Source organism: Hipposideros armiger, unplaced genomic scaffold (genome assembly GCF_001890085.2).
Source record: "Hipposideros armiger isolate ML-2016 unplaced genomic scaffold, ASM189008v1 scaffold_23, whole genome shotgun sequence".
Lineage (NCBI taxonomy): Eukaryota > Metazoa > Chordata > Mammalia > Chiroptera > Hipposideridae > Hipposideros > Hipposideros armiger.
The window spans coordinates 5,751,326-5,764,961 of NW_017731373.1; the positions used below are offsets into that span (position 1 = coordinate 5,751,326).

The window sequence follows — 13,636 nt, forward strand, 5'->3', positions numbered from 1 at the left end:
GTATAGTGTGGGAGTGGAGTCAAGGGAATTGTAATAGATATGTATGATATCGGGGGGAAGTGGGGTGGCAGATTGGGGGAGGGGCGTTGTCACTTCGAGGGGTAAAATGTATAACTATTGTACTGTGTTGTACAGCTGAAACTAATTCTAAAAAATGTGTATTTCATAATAAAAAATAATTAAAAGAAAAAAAAAAAGAAATAAGTTATCAGTTAGGAGAGCAGCAGAGAACCAGGATAGACCAGGAATTCTCAAATATTTTGGTCTCAGGGATCTCTACTTTGCTCATGTGGTTGTATCTATTGATATTTACCATATTAGAAAATGAAGTGGAGAAATACAAATATCTTTATTTATCTCAACTAAAATAACATTTTACATGAAAAATAACTATATTTCCCAAAACAAAAATGTTTAGGGAGAAAAGTGACACTGTTCTAATTTTTTCAAATCTCTTTATTATAATATCTGGCTTAAAAGATGACAGCTGGATTTTCATTTCTGCTGCTGCATTTAATCTGTTACAATATGTTGTTTCGTTGAAATATATGAAGAAAATCTTGCTTTATAAAGATACAGAGTTGAGAACGGGAGGAGTATTTTAATACCCATTTCAAATAATTGTAGATATTCTCCTTTGAAACTGTATCAAAACTTAAGTGGTAGTTTCTTTAAGAGTAGCTGAAATGTGGAGTCTGAAATTACATTAATTAAACTTTTTGTACGCCGTTACATTAAAATCCACTGGCCTATCTTACACTTTGAATAGAACTTTACCTATGCATAATTTTATTAACATGTGGATTGGACATTTGGAAAATATTGGTTCAATGAGTTAGGCAGAGCTTCCAAATGTTGACACATTTTATTATACAACATCAAAAATCACATGTTAATATCATCAACAATCTCATCAGAAAGTCTTCAAGTATTAGGAAACTGCCAAGCTCACCGTGATAGATACATAGTTTCCCATATTTTAATTTAATTTTTGTTTAAAAGTTCAGATTTTATCATTGGCAACAAATATTGCCAGTTGTTCTTGAAGTAACAGGATCATTTACTCATTTTTTGAGAAAATATATGTCACATACCCAAATCTGAATAATCATAGTTTATCTGTCAATTGCTCAAGTTAAAAAAAAAAAAAGCAACTCTCAATCACAATCATGTAGTTTTCCTTGAAAAACCTCCAAGTTTTGGCATGCAGAAGAGCTGCGTTAGGTGTACTTCCCATTTCATCATGTAGAATATTAAAAAGATGTATACTTTGATGTGTGGTGATGGATGCTAACTAGACTTATTGTGGTGATCATTCTGTAATATACCATATTTCCCCATGTATAAGACACACCCTTTTGTGAAAAATTTGGGCTCTAAAAACTGGGTGCGTCTTATACAGTGGTTGTAGTTTTTTTTTTTTTACTTGCATTTCCCGCAAGTGATGGGGAGTTGTATGAATTTTATGATGAATAAAACTTGAGTTCAATAACTTTACGTAATACTTTTCTTTCAAATTTCAGGCCCCCAAATTAAGGTGCGTCTTATACATGGGAGCGTCTTATACATGGGGAAATATGGTACATATCTCAAATTATGTTATAATCTGAAACTAATATAATGTCAGTTACATATCAACAAGAAATGTACACTCAATGGTTGAGGTTAAATAAAATAATTTTTACTGTTTCATCAAGAATATTCTTAAGTGAATAGAATTATCATATGACCCAGCAATCCCTCTTCTGGGTATCTACCCTAAAGTGTCTGAAAACATTTATCCATAAAGATATATGTAACCCTATGTTCACTGCAGCATTATTCATGGCGGCCAAGACGTAGAAACAACCAGTGTCCATTGATGGATGACTGGATAAAGAAGATGTGGTACATATATACAATGGAATATTATTCAGCCATAAGAAAAAATGAAATGTTGCCATTTGTGACAACATAGATGAAGCTTGAGATTAGCATGCTCAGTGAAATCAGTCAGACAGAAAAATTCAAGAACCATATGACTTCACTCATATGTGGGATATAAAACTGAAAGCAACAAACGAACAAGATAAACAAAAACTCACAGACACAAACCACAGTTTGGTGGTTACCAGAGGGTAAGGGGGGAAGGGGTGGTAGAACAGGTTTAAAGCGAGTCAAATATCTGGTGATGGAAGAACTGACTCTGGGTGGTGAACACACAATGCAATATATAGATGATATATTATAGAAATGTACACTGAAACCTATATAATTTTACTAACCAATGTTACCCCAATAAATTTAGTAAAAATTAAAAAAATAAAAGAATATTCTTAAGTGAAACTGGCATTTTATTTTTTTAATTTTGATTTTTAACTGTAAGTAGATGACAGCAATGAACACAATGACTATGAGTACCGTTTAGTATCTCTACCTTCATTCATGCTAAGGAGCCAGCAGTTTTACTCATCTTTACTTTTGCACTATCAGTACAAATGACAACAGTGAGAAAAGCAAATGTCTTAGCATTGTCCTGAAAATAGTTTCAATTTGCGACCACCCCTCCCCACCCTCCAAAAGGGTCTTTGGAACCCACAGGAGTCTGCAGATCAAGCTTTGAGAACCAACCATGGGATGGGGTATAATTGCTGTGCCTTATGAAGAGTGAGCAGAAGGTAAGATGAAAGGATGATCCCTCACATTCATGAGTAATTACATTCCACAATTCTTAGAGTCATTCATATTCATTTAAGAAACATTTAATGGTATATAATATACTTACATACTTAGAACAGTACCTGGCATATGAAATGCATTTAATAAATATTGGGTATTATTTTTATCTAGAGAAGTGTGTGTGCGTGTGTAAACACACTATTTTTTTTTTCCTAAGCTGTACCTTAAACTTAATAAATAACAATTTGCAGTGACGGAACATAGCCATGTATTTTGAAAAAACTTCCACAGATGATTCTGATTCCCAACCCTGGTTAAGGACCACTGACAGGATGAGATAACAGAATAATAGAGAGATAAAGCATTAACAAAGCACAGAGGAGGGAGTAACTAATTCTTAAGAGATGGGGAAGGGATGGAAGTAAGTGTGGCATAGGCAGAGCGGGATTCATTTTCATGGGAAAAGACATTTGATGCAGGCCTTGAAGGTTTCTCATAATGAGGACGGAGGGAGGGGTGTTTCAGGAAGACAAAATAAAGCATATGAGAGCCACGTCCAGGGAATCTGAACTAACACATAGGACACAGGGAAGAAGATAAGGCTAGAAACAAAAAAGGGTATCTGATTGTGGAGTCTGGATTTTTTTTACACAGAATTAGGACCCTTCACTGGAAATGGTACAATATCAGACTCTGAACAATTTCAAGTTGATTTAAGAGCCAAGATTTTTAATTAACTGAGGACATATTGAGGTAAAATCTATATCTCATTGGGTTATTTGTGTAGCTCAAACTGTCATAACTAAAACTAAATCAGTTTGGGTTAAGCAAAAGAAAAGACCTACAAGGCCACAGTAGGGTCTAATACAGAAAGCCCACATCAGTTCTTGGGTTACTCTGGAGATTGAAATCTATCCAGATAAGGAGACAAAGCCCAAGATTAAAAAGATTCTCAACTATAAGGAACCCTGGAGGCATTATGGTTTCTCTCCTGTCCTTCAAAGTTGAAACAAAATGAAACTATACATTTCAGTACAATTTTAAAGGTGAATATCTTAGAACCAGCATTATCAAATACACCCATATCCTAGAGCAGGGCTAATTTTCTAAGATTCCACCTAACTAATTTTATACAGAAAGACCAGTTCTCATATTAGGAAATCCTGTAACACCAGGATTTCTCATAGCATATGCCAGAGTGACCCAAATACCTGGCATAACTCTATCATGAGTCCAGGCCAGATGGTAACTCCACTGCCTCACACGTGTGTGTCATTCTACAGAAAGCCAGGATTTTAAAGAGCTTGGTGTAACTTGTACTCAGTATACACTCAATAAACTTTGACAATTACTAAATGAGTAGTACTCATACTTGAGCCTCAACTTTAGTTTCATAAAATGAGTGCAATTCATTGATAATATCCTGAAAGGAAGCTGAATCCACAGCAACGAAAACTAGATTTACCTACAGTGATACACTTCCCTGAAGAAAAATAATTACACATATATAAACACTAAATTAGTGGACTTCCAGATCATGGGGTAGCATAATATAAACAAACAAACTATGATTATTGGCTTCCCAAGTGTCCAAAGAGGGTATATATGGGAGCTTACCACTTCAAAACAAGTAGCAAGCTTTAGCAAAACTTTTGCATAATTATGAAGTCGTCTAGTTGGCAAGAAAAACAAAGTATTCAGTATTTCTACCAACTGGGTGTTTTCATCAGTCACTTCTGATAAGTCTTGCAACAGCTCCTGGTTTTTATTTAGGAAATCACTAGAGGTAGAAAAAAAGAGATTCAGTTAATTATTTTGGTTATGACAATATGCATAACATTGAATAAAAATTTCACTGGATCCTACTTTTTACAGAATGCACATTTTAGGTGCTATGAAAGTAGAAGATAAATACAATGAAATAAGTCATATAGAATTAAAAGAATTTCCCTGCCTGTAAAATGGGATTTTTGCATATAAAAAGTTGTAAATGTTAGCAATAGTAACTCAGTAATAGAGATGGTTAATCACAGACTGTGCCTCATGTTCTAGGAAATCAATCATGCATTCCAGTTTCAGGGAATAATTGGAGACCAGCTGACATCATCACCTGTTCATTTACAAGCCAAAAGTCACAGCAATAAATGGCAGGACTAACTGCTCTAATCAGTTGTGCTGAACAGAAATACTGGAGGAAAAACAAAGTTCCTTGCTCCTACAGAATTGGCATAGAATATTAAAATATTTCTAATTTCTTTTTTTTTCTTTAATTGTTAATCACCTAATATGAGTTTATTGCAGGAGAATAATAAAAAGCTATAGGTACTGGTACTACAATTAACAGGACATAAGAAAGTAAATTATATGTGAAGATTTCAATGCTGAGATCTTCAAAAACATTTCAAACTGAAGCCAACATTTAGTTTTAATATTCAGTTTTACATTAAGTTCATTATTACAATTTTACTGCAAATTTTAATGCTGATCAGTGCCTATTGAAACTACTCTCACCAGATCAAAATACTTTTGTAAAAAAGCAAAAATTGGTGGGACAGAATAATAATTATCTACCACTAATATTTATTATTGAGCAATAATTATGTGCCAGGCACTACCCTGCGTGTCTTACATGCATTATACTACAATTCTTAGCTACAAGGCCTCAAATAAGACAATGTCACACAAGACTACACGGCAAGAATGAATCATTTTATAATTCCTTAGAGAACGATGAAATAGATGTTTAATTTGGAAATTATGAAATATTACTGTGGAAAGATGGAAAAATATGTAAGAACTTCCAGGAACCCAATAGTTCAATGGCACAAACTGAATTACTTCATAATGCAATAAGAAATCTGAGAGAGTGCCCTGGGGAACATGGCCCAGATTTTTATTTATACTTGACTTGTGTGGCTGTTCCTACTTCCTTCTCCATGTTCTGCTGCTGAGGTCAGCAAGGACACCTGTTTAAGTCTTCAGAAGTGTTCTGCTTTGACCCGCTCCTGAGATGGATGTATTGCGTGGTGAACACATACTCCCTCTGACCACATTTCTCCCGAATGCCCAGTTCAATTTGGTGAAGAGAGTTGTCCCTTAAAGTCTCAGAAATAATAACTAGTAGCACCAAAGAAGGGCCTAGATCTTGTGGCTTTTTCAATATCATACTACTTCCAATAATAATCAGAAGCTAATAATTCCTGTCCTGTATAAGAGTTAGTGAAAGTCTACATTTTGACTCATTTGGTAAAAATGATCAAGTCAAAGTGTTTCATGGGCACTCAAAAACACGAAACATTACAAAACATAATCTTTGGTTGTTACAATGGTAATTGGAAGATATTGGCTTACATGGCAGGCTTAGCAAGAAGCTGGAATCCTCCCATAACCAGGAAGTTTGTAACTGACGTGCAATACCTTGAGCAAAAAAGAAAACACAGGTACATTAGTGTTAAAAAGTAAATTAATTCTTCAGAGTTGTCGAACAAGCATCTGCAACAGATGCTTCTTGGTATCTCACCAATGAGTTTCAGCACTTTTGTGATATCAACATTCATGAACTATCAAGGGCTGAAGAGAAGGGCAGGCTATGTGATAATCACAATTATCACACAGTTGTGTGTGTGTCAGGGGTCATTTTAATAAAGATGTTAAATATAACAGGAAATTTAAGAAACATTAAAGCTATGCACAAGATGCTAAAATTTACTTGGTATATTTTACTTTGTAACTTAACAAATGAGAAAATACGATGAAAATTGTTGGATTTTTAATGAAAATTTTCTCTGATCTTCACTTTAGGTTTCCCAATTAAGTCTTCAGAAATAAATAATAGAGATGGTAAGAAAACATACGAGCTTGAGTGAAACAGTGTTAGAAAATGTAGGTTAAGTACTGATCTACTGCTAGAGAGGAAGTTGTGCTCTATTGCTTTGAGCCATGGAAATCTTTTCCATACTCCTGGGCTGGCAAATGGAAAGAGAATGCAAAATCCTATAAAAAATAGCCCAAGGGCCGGCCGAGTGGCTCAGTTGGTTAAGAGCTCGCTCAAGAGTTTGAGCTCTGAGTAACAGCGGTTCGAGTCCAGCCCGAGCTAGGCAGCCGCTGAGCTGCCAATAGGTGGCAGGATGGCTCAGCTAAAAAAAAAAAAAAATAGCCCAAGGCACTGTACACTTAAAAATGGTTACAACAGTAAATTTTATGCTATGTATATTTTAGCACAATTTAAAAGTTTTAAAAATTCATAAATAAATAAAAAATTTTACTTGTTCCATCTATAGAATGTTAAAATTGCAGCCCAAATGATCAAAATAAAAGCATTTTCAAGCATAAGTCCTTAAGTATCAAAGAAACAGAACTGAAATAAAGATGAATACGAGTCAAAAAAAATTATACTAGTAAAAACTGAAACCTTTACAAAATGTAGCTTAAAAAAGTAAATTGGTATTAAATTATGTTATTTGTCATGTCTGAAAGATGACGAGTTAAAATACTTCAACCAGGGTATTTCCTCTCAGACAATAGCTTCCAGTATATTTAATTTTGCTTAGAATTAAAAATCACATGCATCTATTTGCATATACTTGCTAAGTCTGAAAGAAAAAACACTAAGATTATTAACATAAGATCATTAACAATTGTTATTTCTGATGGCAGAATTATGGGAGACTTTAAATATCTTTTTGATTATCTTTATTTGTGTAGTTTTCAATAATAAACATACATTATTTATATTGCAAATAGCCTAAACGGAACACCAACAGAACATGAACCTGTCAAGACAGGTGCTTTTCGTTTGCTCTGTGCCGTGGCTGCTGTGGTTTGGAGCTCCACACAGTGCCTGGCACTTAGTGGGTATTCAGCCAATATTTGTTGGATGGATGAGGTATGAATAAATAAAGAATAAAACCTATACTTCAGATCAACACGATAACCTACTATACATTAAAATAACACTTAAATTATGCCTCACATCAAAATGTCAAAATGCAAATTAAGAAAAAGTGAGAAATATTTAAATTTTCAAATACACTTGGGATATTTTACTTAAAAAACATGAAAAGAGCCTTGGGTAACTATCCTCAGTTTTATTAAGGAAATATTTATTTTAAAGATAGTTTGGTCTTTAAACACTCCATTTACACGACAGTAGAAAGCAGACACTGGATAGCTCCATATTTACCATCAGCATTTAGGTCTTAAAATAATTTATTTAGCTACTTATTTCCTCAAATTTTAGTATAATTTCCTTAAGTATACAAACTTGTTCTCTAAAGAAATATTTTTATTACAGTACATTTCATGTAAAGTAAGTATACTATCAACTATTCTGCTAGAATATAGGAGGAACTATAAGAATTCAGTATTTTTAAAACTCTTTTTTTTCCCCTTAGAAAAAACTAAAATTTTAGCAATGCAAAAGTATATTTAGTTTAAGATTAAATACTGCTTTGCAATTTCTATTACCTTATATCAGTCTTCCTAATCTAGCCTCATCTGATTAAGGAGCTGTTCTCCTTGGCAGAAAAACCCTGCAGAGACTGAACATGACAGGGGACTGGATACTTGCTCTGTATAACTATCCAAGAAGAGACTTGCATGCTTCAGGATGACCAAACTCCTGGCTTCCTTTATCCCATGAAGGAAGCTGCTCAGTGAGGCTCCATGCTGACCAATTAGGTAACACAGCTTGCTGAATCGACTTGCCACCTCCTGCAACAGCTGGACTGTGCTTGCAGTACCCAAATTTTCTGTAACAAATGATGATGATGATGATGATGATGAATGACATAACCTAAGACTCATTACCTGAATACTCCCTTATGATCAAAATTATAAAAAGTTTTCTAAAAATACTTAACATGTTGAGATGTACTCTCAACTACAGAACCCAAATAATCACAGTGTTAAAAAAAGCAACTTTAGAGAGCACAGAATCCAGTCATCTGAGGAACTTGTTAAAAATATATTTACGGAAACCCTACATATTCTGGCTCAGTAGGCCAGGGCTAAGATCCCAGGATGGATACATTGAAAAGAAAAGCTATCCAGATAATTCTGAAGACCAGCCAAATTTGAGAACCACTGAGCTAATCCAAATCTCTTCTCATTTTGAAGATAAGTAATCTGAAGCCAAGAGAAGTAAAAACTCTAATTTCACACAACTGGTTAGTGACAGTCAGGAATTAAACTCACTTCTGTAGTTATACCTTGGTTAACATTTTCAACTTTTTGTACTTACTTCTGCTCAACTTGTCCCTTGGACAGGCCCAACACTTCAGTGCAGAGAGGGCAACCCCAAAACCAGACTGCCTATGTTGCTCTAAACTTTATAGAGGGTATATCAGGAGGTTATTTGCTTTTTCCCAGTTAAAGTTCCTAATTTCTAGGACCAAGCAGTGAGGCTGATGAGCACACCAGGTAAGACCAACATAGAAATCAGAAGTCGAGAGAGAATAGGCAGATTTCACTTTCCTTTCAGAGCAATCCGGAAACCCTCCAGCTTGGATTGCTTCCTTTCCCTTGCCAAGGTCCTGGGGTATTGGGCTCACCCACTGAAGGGGAATTTATAGAACAGGGGACTCTAACTACAACATTTAAAAAAGCAAAACACATTTTTTAAAAATGTGAAGTCTCCAACTTACAAAGGAAACACTATAAGTTAGTTGTTTGAAAAGTAGATGTTTTCCCACTGAAAACAATAAGCTAACTAACAAGGTAGAGTTTAAGTAGTAGTTAGTAGTAGTTATTGGCCTGAATTCTGGGTCCTCAGAGGGGTCCAAGGAGTGTAGGAGAAAGAGAAAGAAAACTTCCTTTCCATTTCCTGAGTCAGAACCAAACCTAGAAAAAATTTTGAAATAAGGAAGTTTTTTTTTCAATAATTGCCCCTTCCAATCTCCATTTTGTATTCTTTTCTAACCTCCTAGAGACCCCAGGTACCTAGCAAATCTGGACAGTAGCACACCATCTAGGACTATCATAATCCATTTCCTCTGTAATATCTCCTCACCTTCAATCCCTCTTTGTGGGTGATTACAGCTAAGAAAAGGAATCAGATTTAATGAATTAATTCATGCTAACATGGGCTAAGACCCTTAACAACCTTACAGTTATCAACAATTTCAAGAGACTACTTGTAAATCCAAATGAATCTATAATTCTAAGAACTAGAATAAATAAAATTAAAAATTCGGGTAGTATAATTACTGAAAGGTATCTTAGCACTGATGAGGCTAGAACTGCTGTTTAGTAGTCTAGCTCCTAGCATCAACTTGCCGGAAGTTGTTTCTGCTTCTCTGCCATGAATATTCTGAAAGCTCCATTTGCTACTTCCACAAGTAAAAGGAGTTCTGGGAGTGGGAGGAGAGGGCAGGGGCAGCTGGGCTACTGACAAAGTGGAAATGGTTTATAAGTTATTGGCTGCCTATGTACAAAAAGGAGAGAATGGAAGGAAAGGAGTAAAGCGTAATTCAAAGGTTTTCTTTGTGATATAGGAAGAACAGATAAAACGACGGTGTTTAACTCACCTAAACTGAGAAGAGGCCTGAGAATCTGAGATTTGATATCACTTAGCTTTGAATAAAACCGTCTTTCTGTAGTAGCCAATTCATGGAGACTGGCAATATATCCCATAATGTTCTTGTCCACCAAGGCTAGACAGCTGTCTTTTCCTGCTGTCACTCTGCTTATATATCCGAGCTAAAACAGAGAAAGATTCAAGATAAAACATAATTTACTAGTAGAAATTTGGGTGTTGAAGCTGGCTTTTATCAGCTAGTGAGAGCCAACTGGTAAATATTCAGAAATTTTGCAAGTTGGTAATTAAACCATTGGTAGCTTAAAATTGCAATAGTGAAATTACCAAAAGAAAAGAAGATAAACACTACAGGTCAGGGCTTTTTAGAATTTTTTATTTGATTTTTTGAGATGGCTTAACAGTCAACCATTGTTATATATACTTGTATATATCTGGCTCTATATATAACTATATTACTATACTTTCATTTACTTCCAAAATACCATTTATTTCACATTACATGTGTTTAGAACTACAGACACACACCCTAAGTAAACAAAGATCCAAATGATGTAGATCCATGTCATGTCTCAGGACTCCATTTTGCATAAAATAGGATAAATGAAAGTAGAGAGGATCTCTATACCATAGATCCAAATATCAAAAGTCTGAAAGTTATCTTGTCTCTTGAAAGTACTGTACAACACAAAGGGATTTTCTTTAAAAGGGGCTTTTTTCATTTATCCATGACACCATTAAATGAACACATTCAATGTCTTTATTCACATATCCCTATTAAACAGGGCAACCAAGCCACAGACCCAATAGACTATTAACATCCCATGGTAACTAAAGACACATATTAGAGCCTCATCCCTTTCATCAGACTATGTCAACCTTTATCTGGACTGTGGAGTCTTGCACGGGGAATGTGGAGGAGGGCCAACAACTACAGAGTCGATTAGTATGTCTGGAATAACAGGCTGTATATAGGTTACGAGCCAAACCTTGGCCAGTGTTACCTTTAGCAAGAAAGAGCTTGTCCCTGTACATTCACAGCTTACATATTTAGCCAGAAAAACAAACACAAAGGATAAAAAACTGTCCATAGGATAGATTATTCAATAAGAATAAGAAATCCAGAATGTATTAGCTTTGAGGATTAATTTCCTTGAGACATATCACTTTGAGGATGTGAGTTACTTTAGTAGGAGGGGGAAAAAAACACAGAAATAGGCCAATCATTTCAGTTTATGAAAAAGAGATAGAAAGTAGGAAAGCAAAGTAATTCCAATCAACAAATGAAAAAGGAAGTAAACACTAATTAATAGAATGAAAAGCTAAGAGAAAATGGGAAGTGATGGAAAATACAGCACTTTGGTCGCCTGTGGGGTCTGCAACACTCCCATGTCAGGACCCTGCAATTTTTACTTCCCACTTACAGTAAAAAATCCATCTACTCTATTCCTATTCTAATTCACGTCTGAAGCATCCATGAATGCAGTCAGGACACTTCACCATGAAATGTACTTTTTAATATTCCTACATGAGGGAGTTAACTCAACAAACTCTTTATAAAGTATTCACTATGATGATACAGCAGTAAATGAGAAATCCTAAAATCCCTACTCTTATGAATCTTAGAGTTAAGGAGGAGAAACAATAGACAAAATAAGTAAATTATATATTGCATTAGATGATGATATACACCGTGGAGAGAAATAAGTCAGGAAAAGAAGATAAGGAGCAAGAAGAGAATGGGAAGGGGCTTGCAATTTTAAACACAGCAGTCAAAGATACTTAATAGGCACACAAGCAACAAAAACAAAATACTTCTCGTGTGTTAAACAATGTGGGCCTTAGGATTCCTGTTCACCTTACTACAGGAGAGAAGAACTGGAGTCTTAGTACCACTGTGATTCTCTGGAAGGTTGTCACCTTCTGTAGGATCCTGTCGCCCACTGTAATACAACCCAGGCTGGAAGTCTTCTGTGTCCACTAAAAACAGGGAATAATCCAGGCCTGCAGATACACTCCAGATTCCATGTTCGCTGTTTACCTGCAACGACAGCAAGATATTGTGGGTCCAAAATGAAGGAATCAGACAGAACTTCAGGTCCACAGGAACTGAAATGTAAAGATTACTGAAACAGGTGTGGAGCAAAGTCAGTTATACTCGTATCTCAGAGTGCAAAATTCACCCGGCAATGCACCCAGTCAAATGCAGAACAGACACAGGGGTCAGAAGGAATCCAAAATACAAACAAATCTTGTATAAGGAGTTGGTACTATTGATGAGCATGTAGTATTTCTTCAGGATGTTGGGGCAGAAAAACAGGTTGAGAAACACCCCTCTAGGAATTGCACCAAAGGGACTAGAAATTACCAGTCTCTGAGAAGCATTACATAAACTAAAACCAATTCACACAACAATGAAGGGATCTTTCATCTACACTTTTAGTTTCACTATAGAAAATGAAAAGGTTTATAAAAGGTTTTACTATTATGACTATGTATATAAGAGAAACCAAAACAAGATATAACACCATCAAATAATGTTACATAAAAGTCAAAATTAAGTTGAGAAATCAAAGAGTAGGCATTTGGTAATATAAAGTTCAGAAGTCAACATCATAGTTCTAGAAACATTTGTTTTAAAAGAAAGAACTTTTTCAATTTTTTACTTTTTAAAAAAAGACAAAAGAACTATGAATGTTCAATGAACAGTGAAAGCTAAGAAGAAAAATATAAACTAACACATAAAAAAAAATTTGGCTTAAAAACAAGTGGCTTCATATCTAAAAAGAAATTAAGTACATAAAAACAAATTTAAGTTACAAATATATTGTTCTCCTAATTTTTGAAAACATGAAATGGAGAAATGTAGTGTTATAACTTAGAACTCTGGAATAAGTTCCTATAGAAATTAAAAGTTCACAAAAGTACCTTTACAAGACGAGGAACTGTTGTTGGAAAATCGGAATGCCCAAGTTGACCAAAGGTGTTGCTGCCCCATGAGTAAACCTGTTAGAAAAACACAAGAAAGTACATAAGCTATAAATATGATTTTGTATGTCAATTCTGAACCTTTTTAATAACATATATATGTGTACATATATATAATATATACCAATAGTTACACATAAATTACTTATACTAGTCTTTCCACAAATTACTTATACTAGTTTTCTACTCTTTAAAATAACATATTAAGGGCCGGCCGAGTGGCGCGATGGATAAGAACTGGCTTGGGATCCACAGGGCCCCGGTTCGGATCCCACATATGAGGGCCAGTGGCACTGCCCTCCACAGCTAAGATGCTGAACAACAGCTCAACCTGGAACTGGGCTGCCGTGAGTCGCCGGCGACGGCATAGGCTGCAGCCCCTGTGGCAGTGGGTTGCCATGGGCTACCGTATGTAGCCAGCAGCCAGCGTGAGCGGCTAGCAGTCGCAGTGAGCGG

General features: G+C 35.3%; 1 protein-coding gene across 4 annotated transcripts in view; it reads right to left on the bottom strand.

The window, feature by feature from the left end:
- The window catches only part of ALS2 (alsin Rho guanine nucleotide exchange factor ALS2), a 72,173-nt gene that overhangs the window by 21,042 nt on the left and 37,495 nt on the right, over positions 1-13,636 (bottom strand). For all 4 annotated transcript variants that reach the window (XM_019635707.1, XM_019635703.1, XM_019635706.1 and 1 more), the window contains exons 8-13: positions 13,121-13,198; positions 12,051-12,233; positions 10,185-10,356; positions 8,228-8,408; positions 6,010-6,075; positions 4,276-4,438 (exon numbers count right to left, since the gene is read on the bottom strand). In XM_019635707.1, coding sequence (XP_019491252.1) covers positions 4,276-4,438; positions 6,010-6,075; positions 8,228-8,408; positions 10,185-10,356; positions 12,051-12,233; positions 13,121-13,198 — 843 coding nt within the window. The remainder of the gene's footprint in view (positions 1-4,275; positions 4,439-6,009; positions 6,076-8,227; positions 8,409-10,184; positions 10,357-12,050; positions 12,234-13,120; positions 13,199-13,636) is intronic.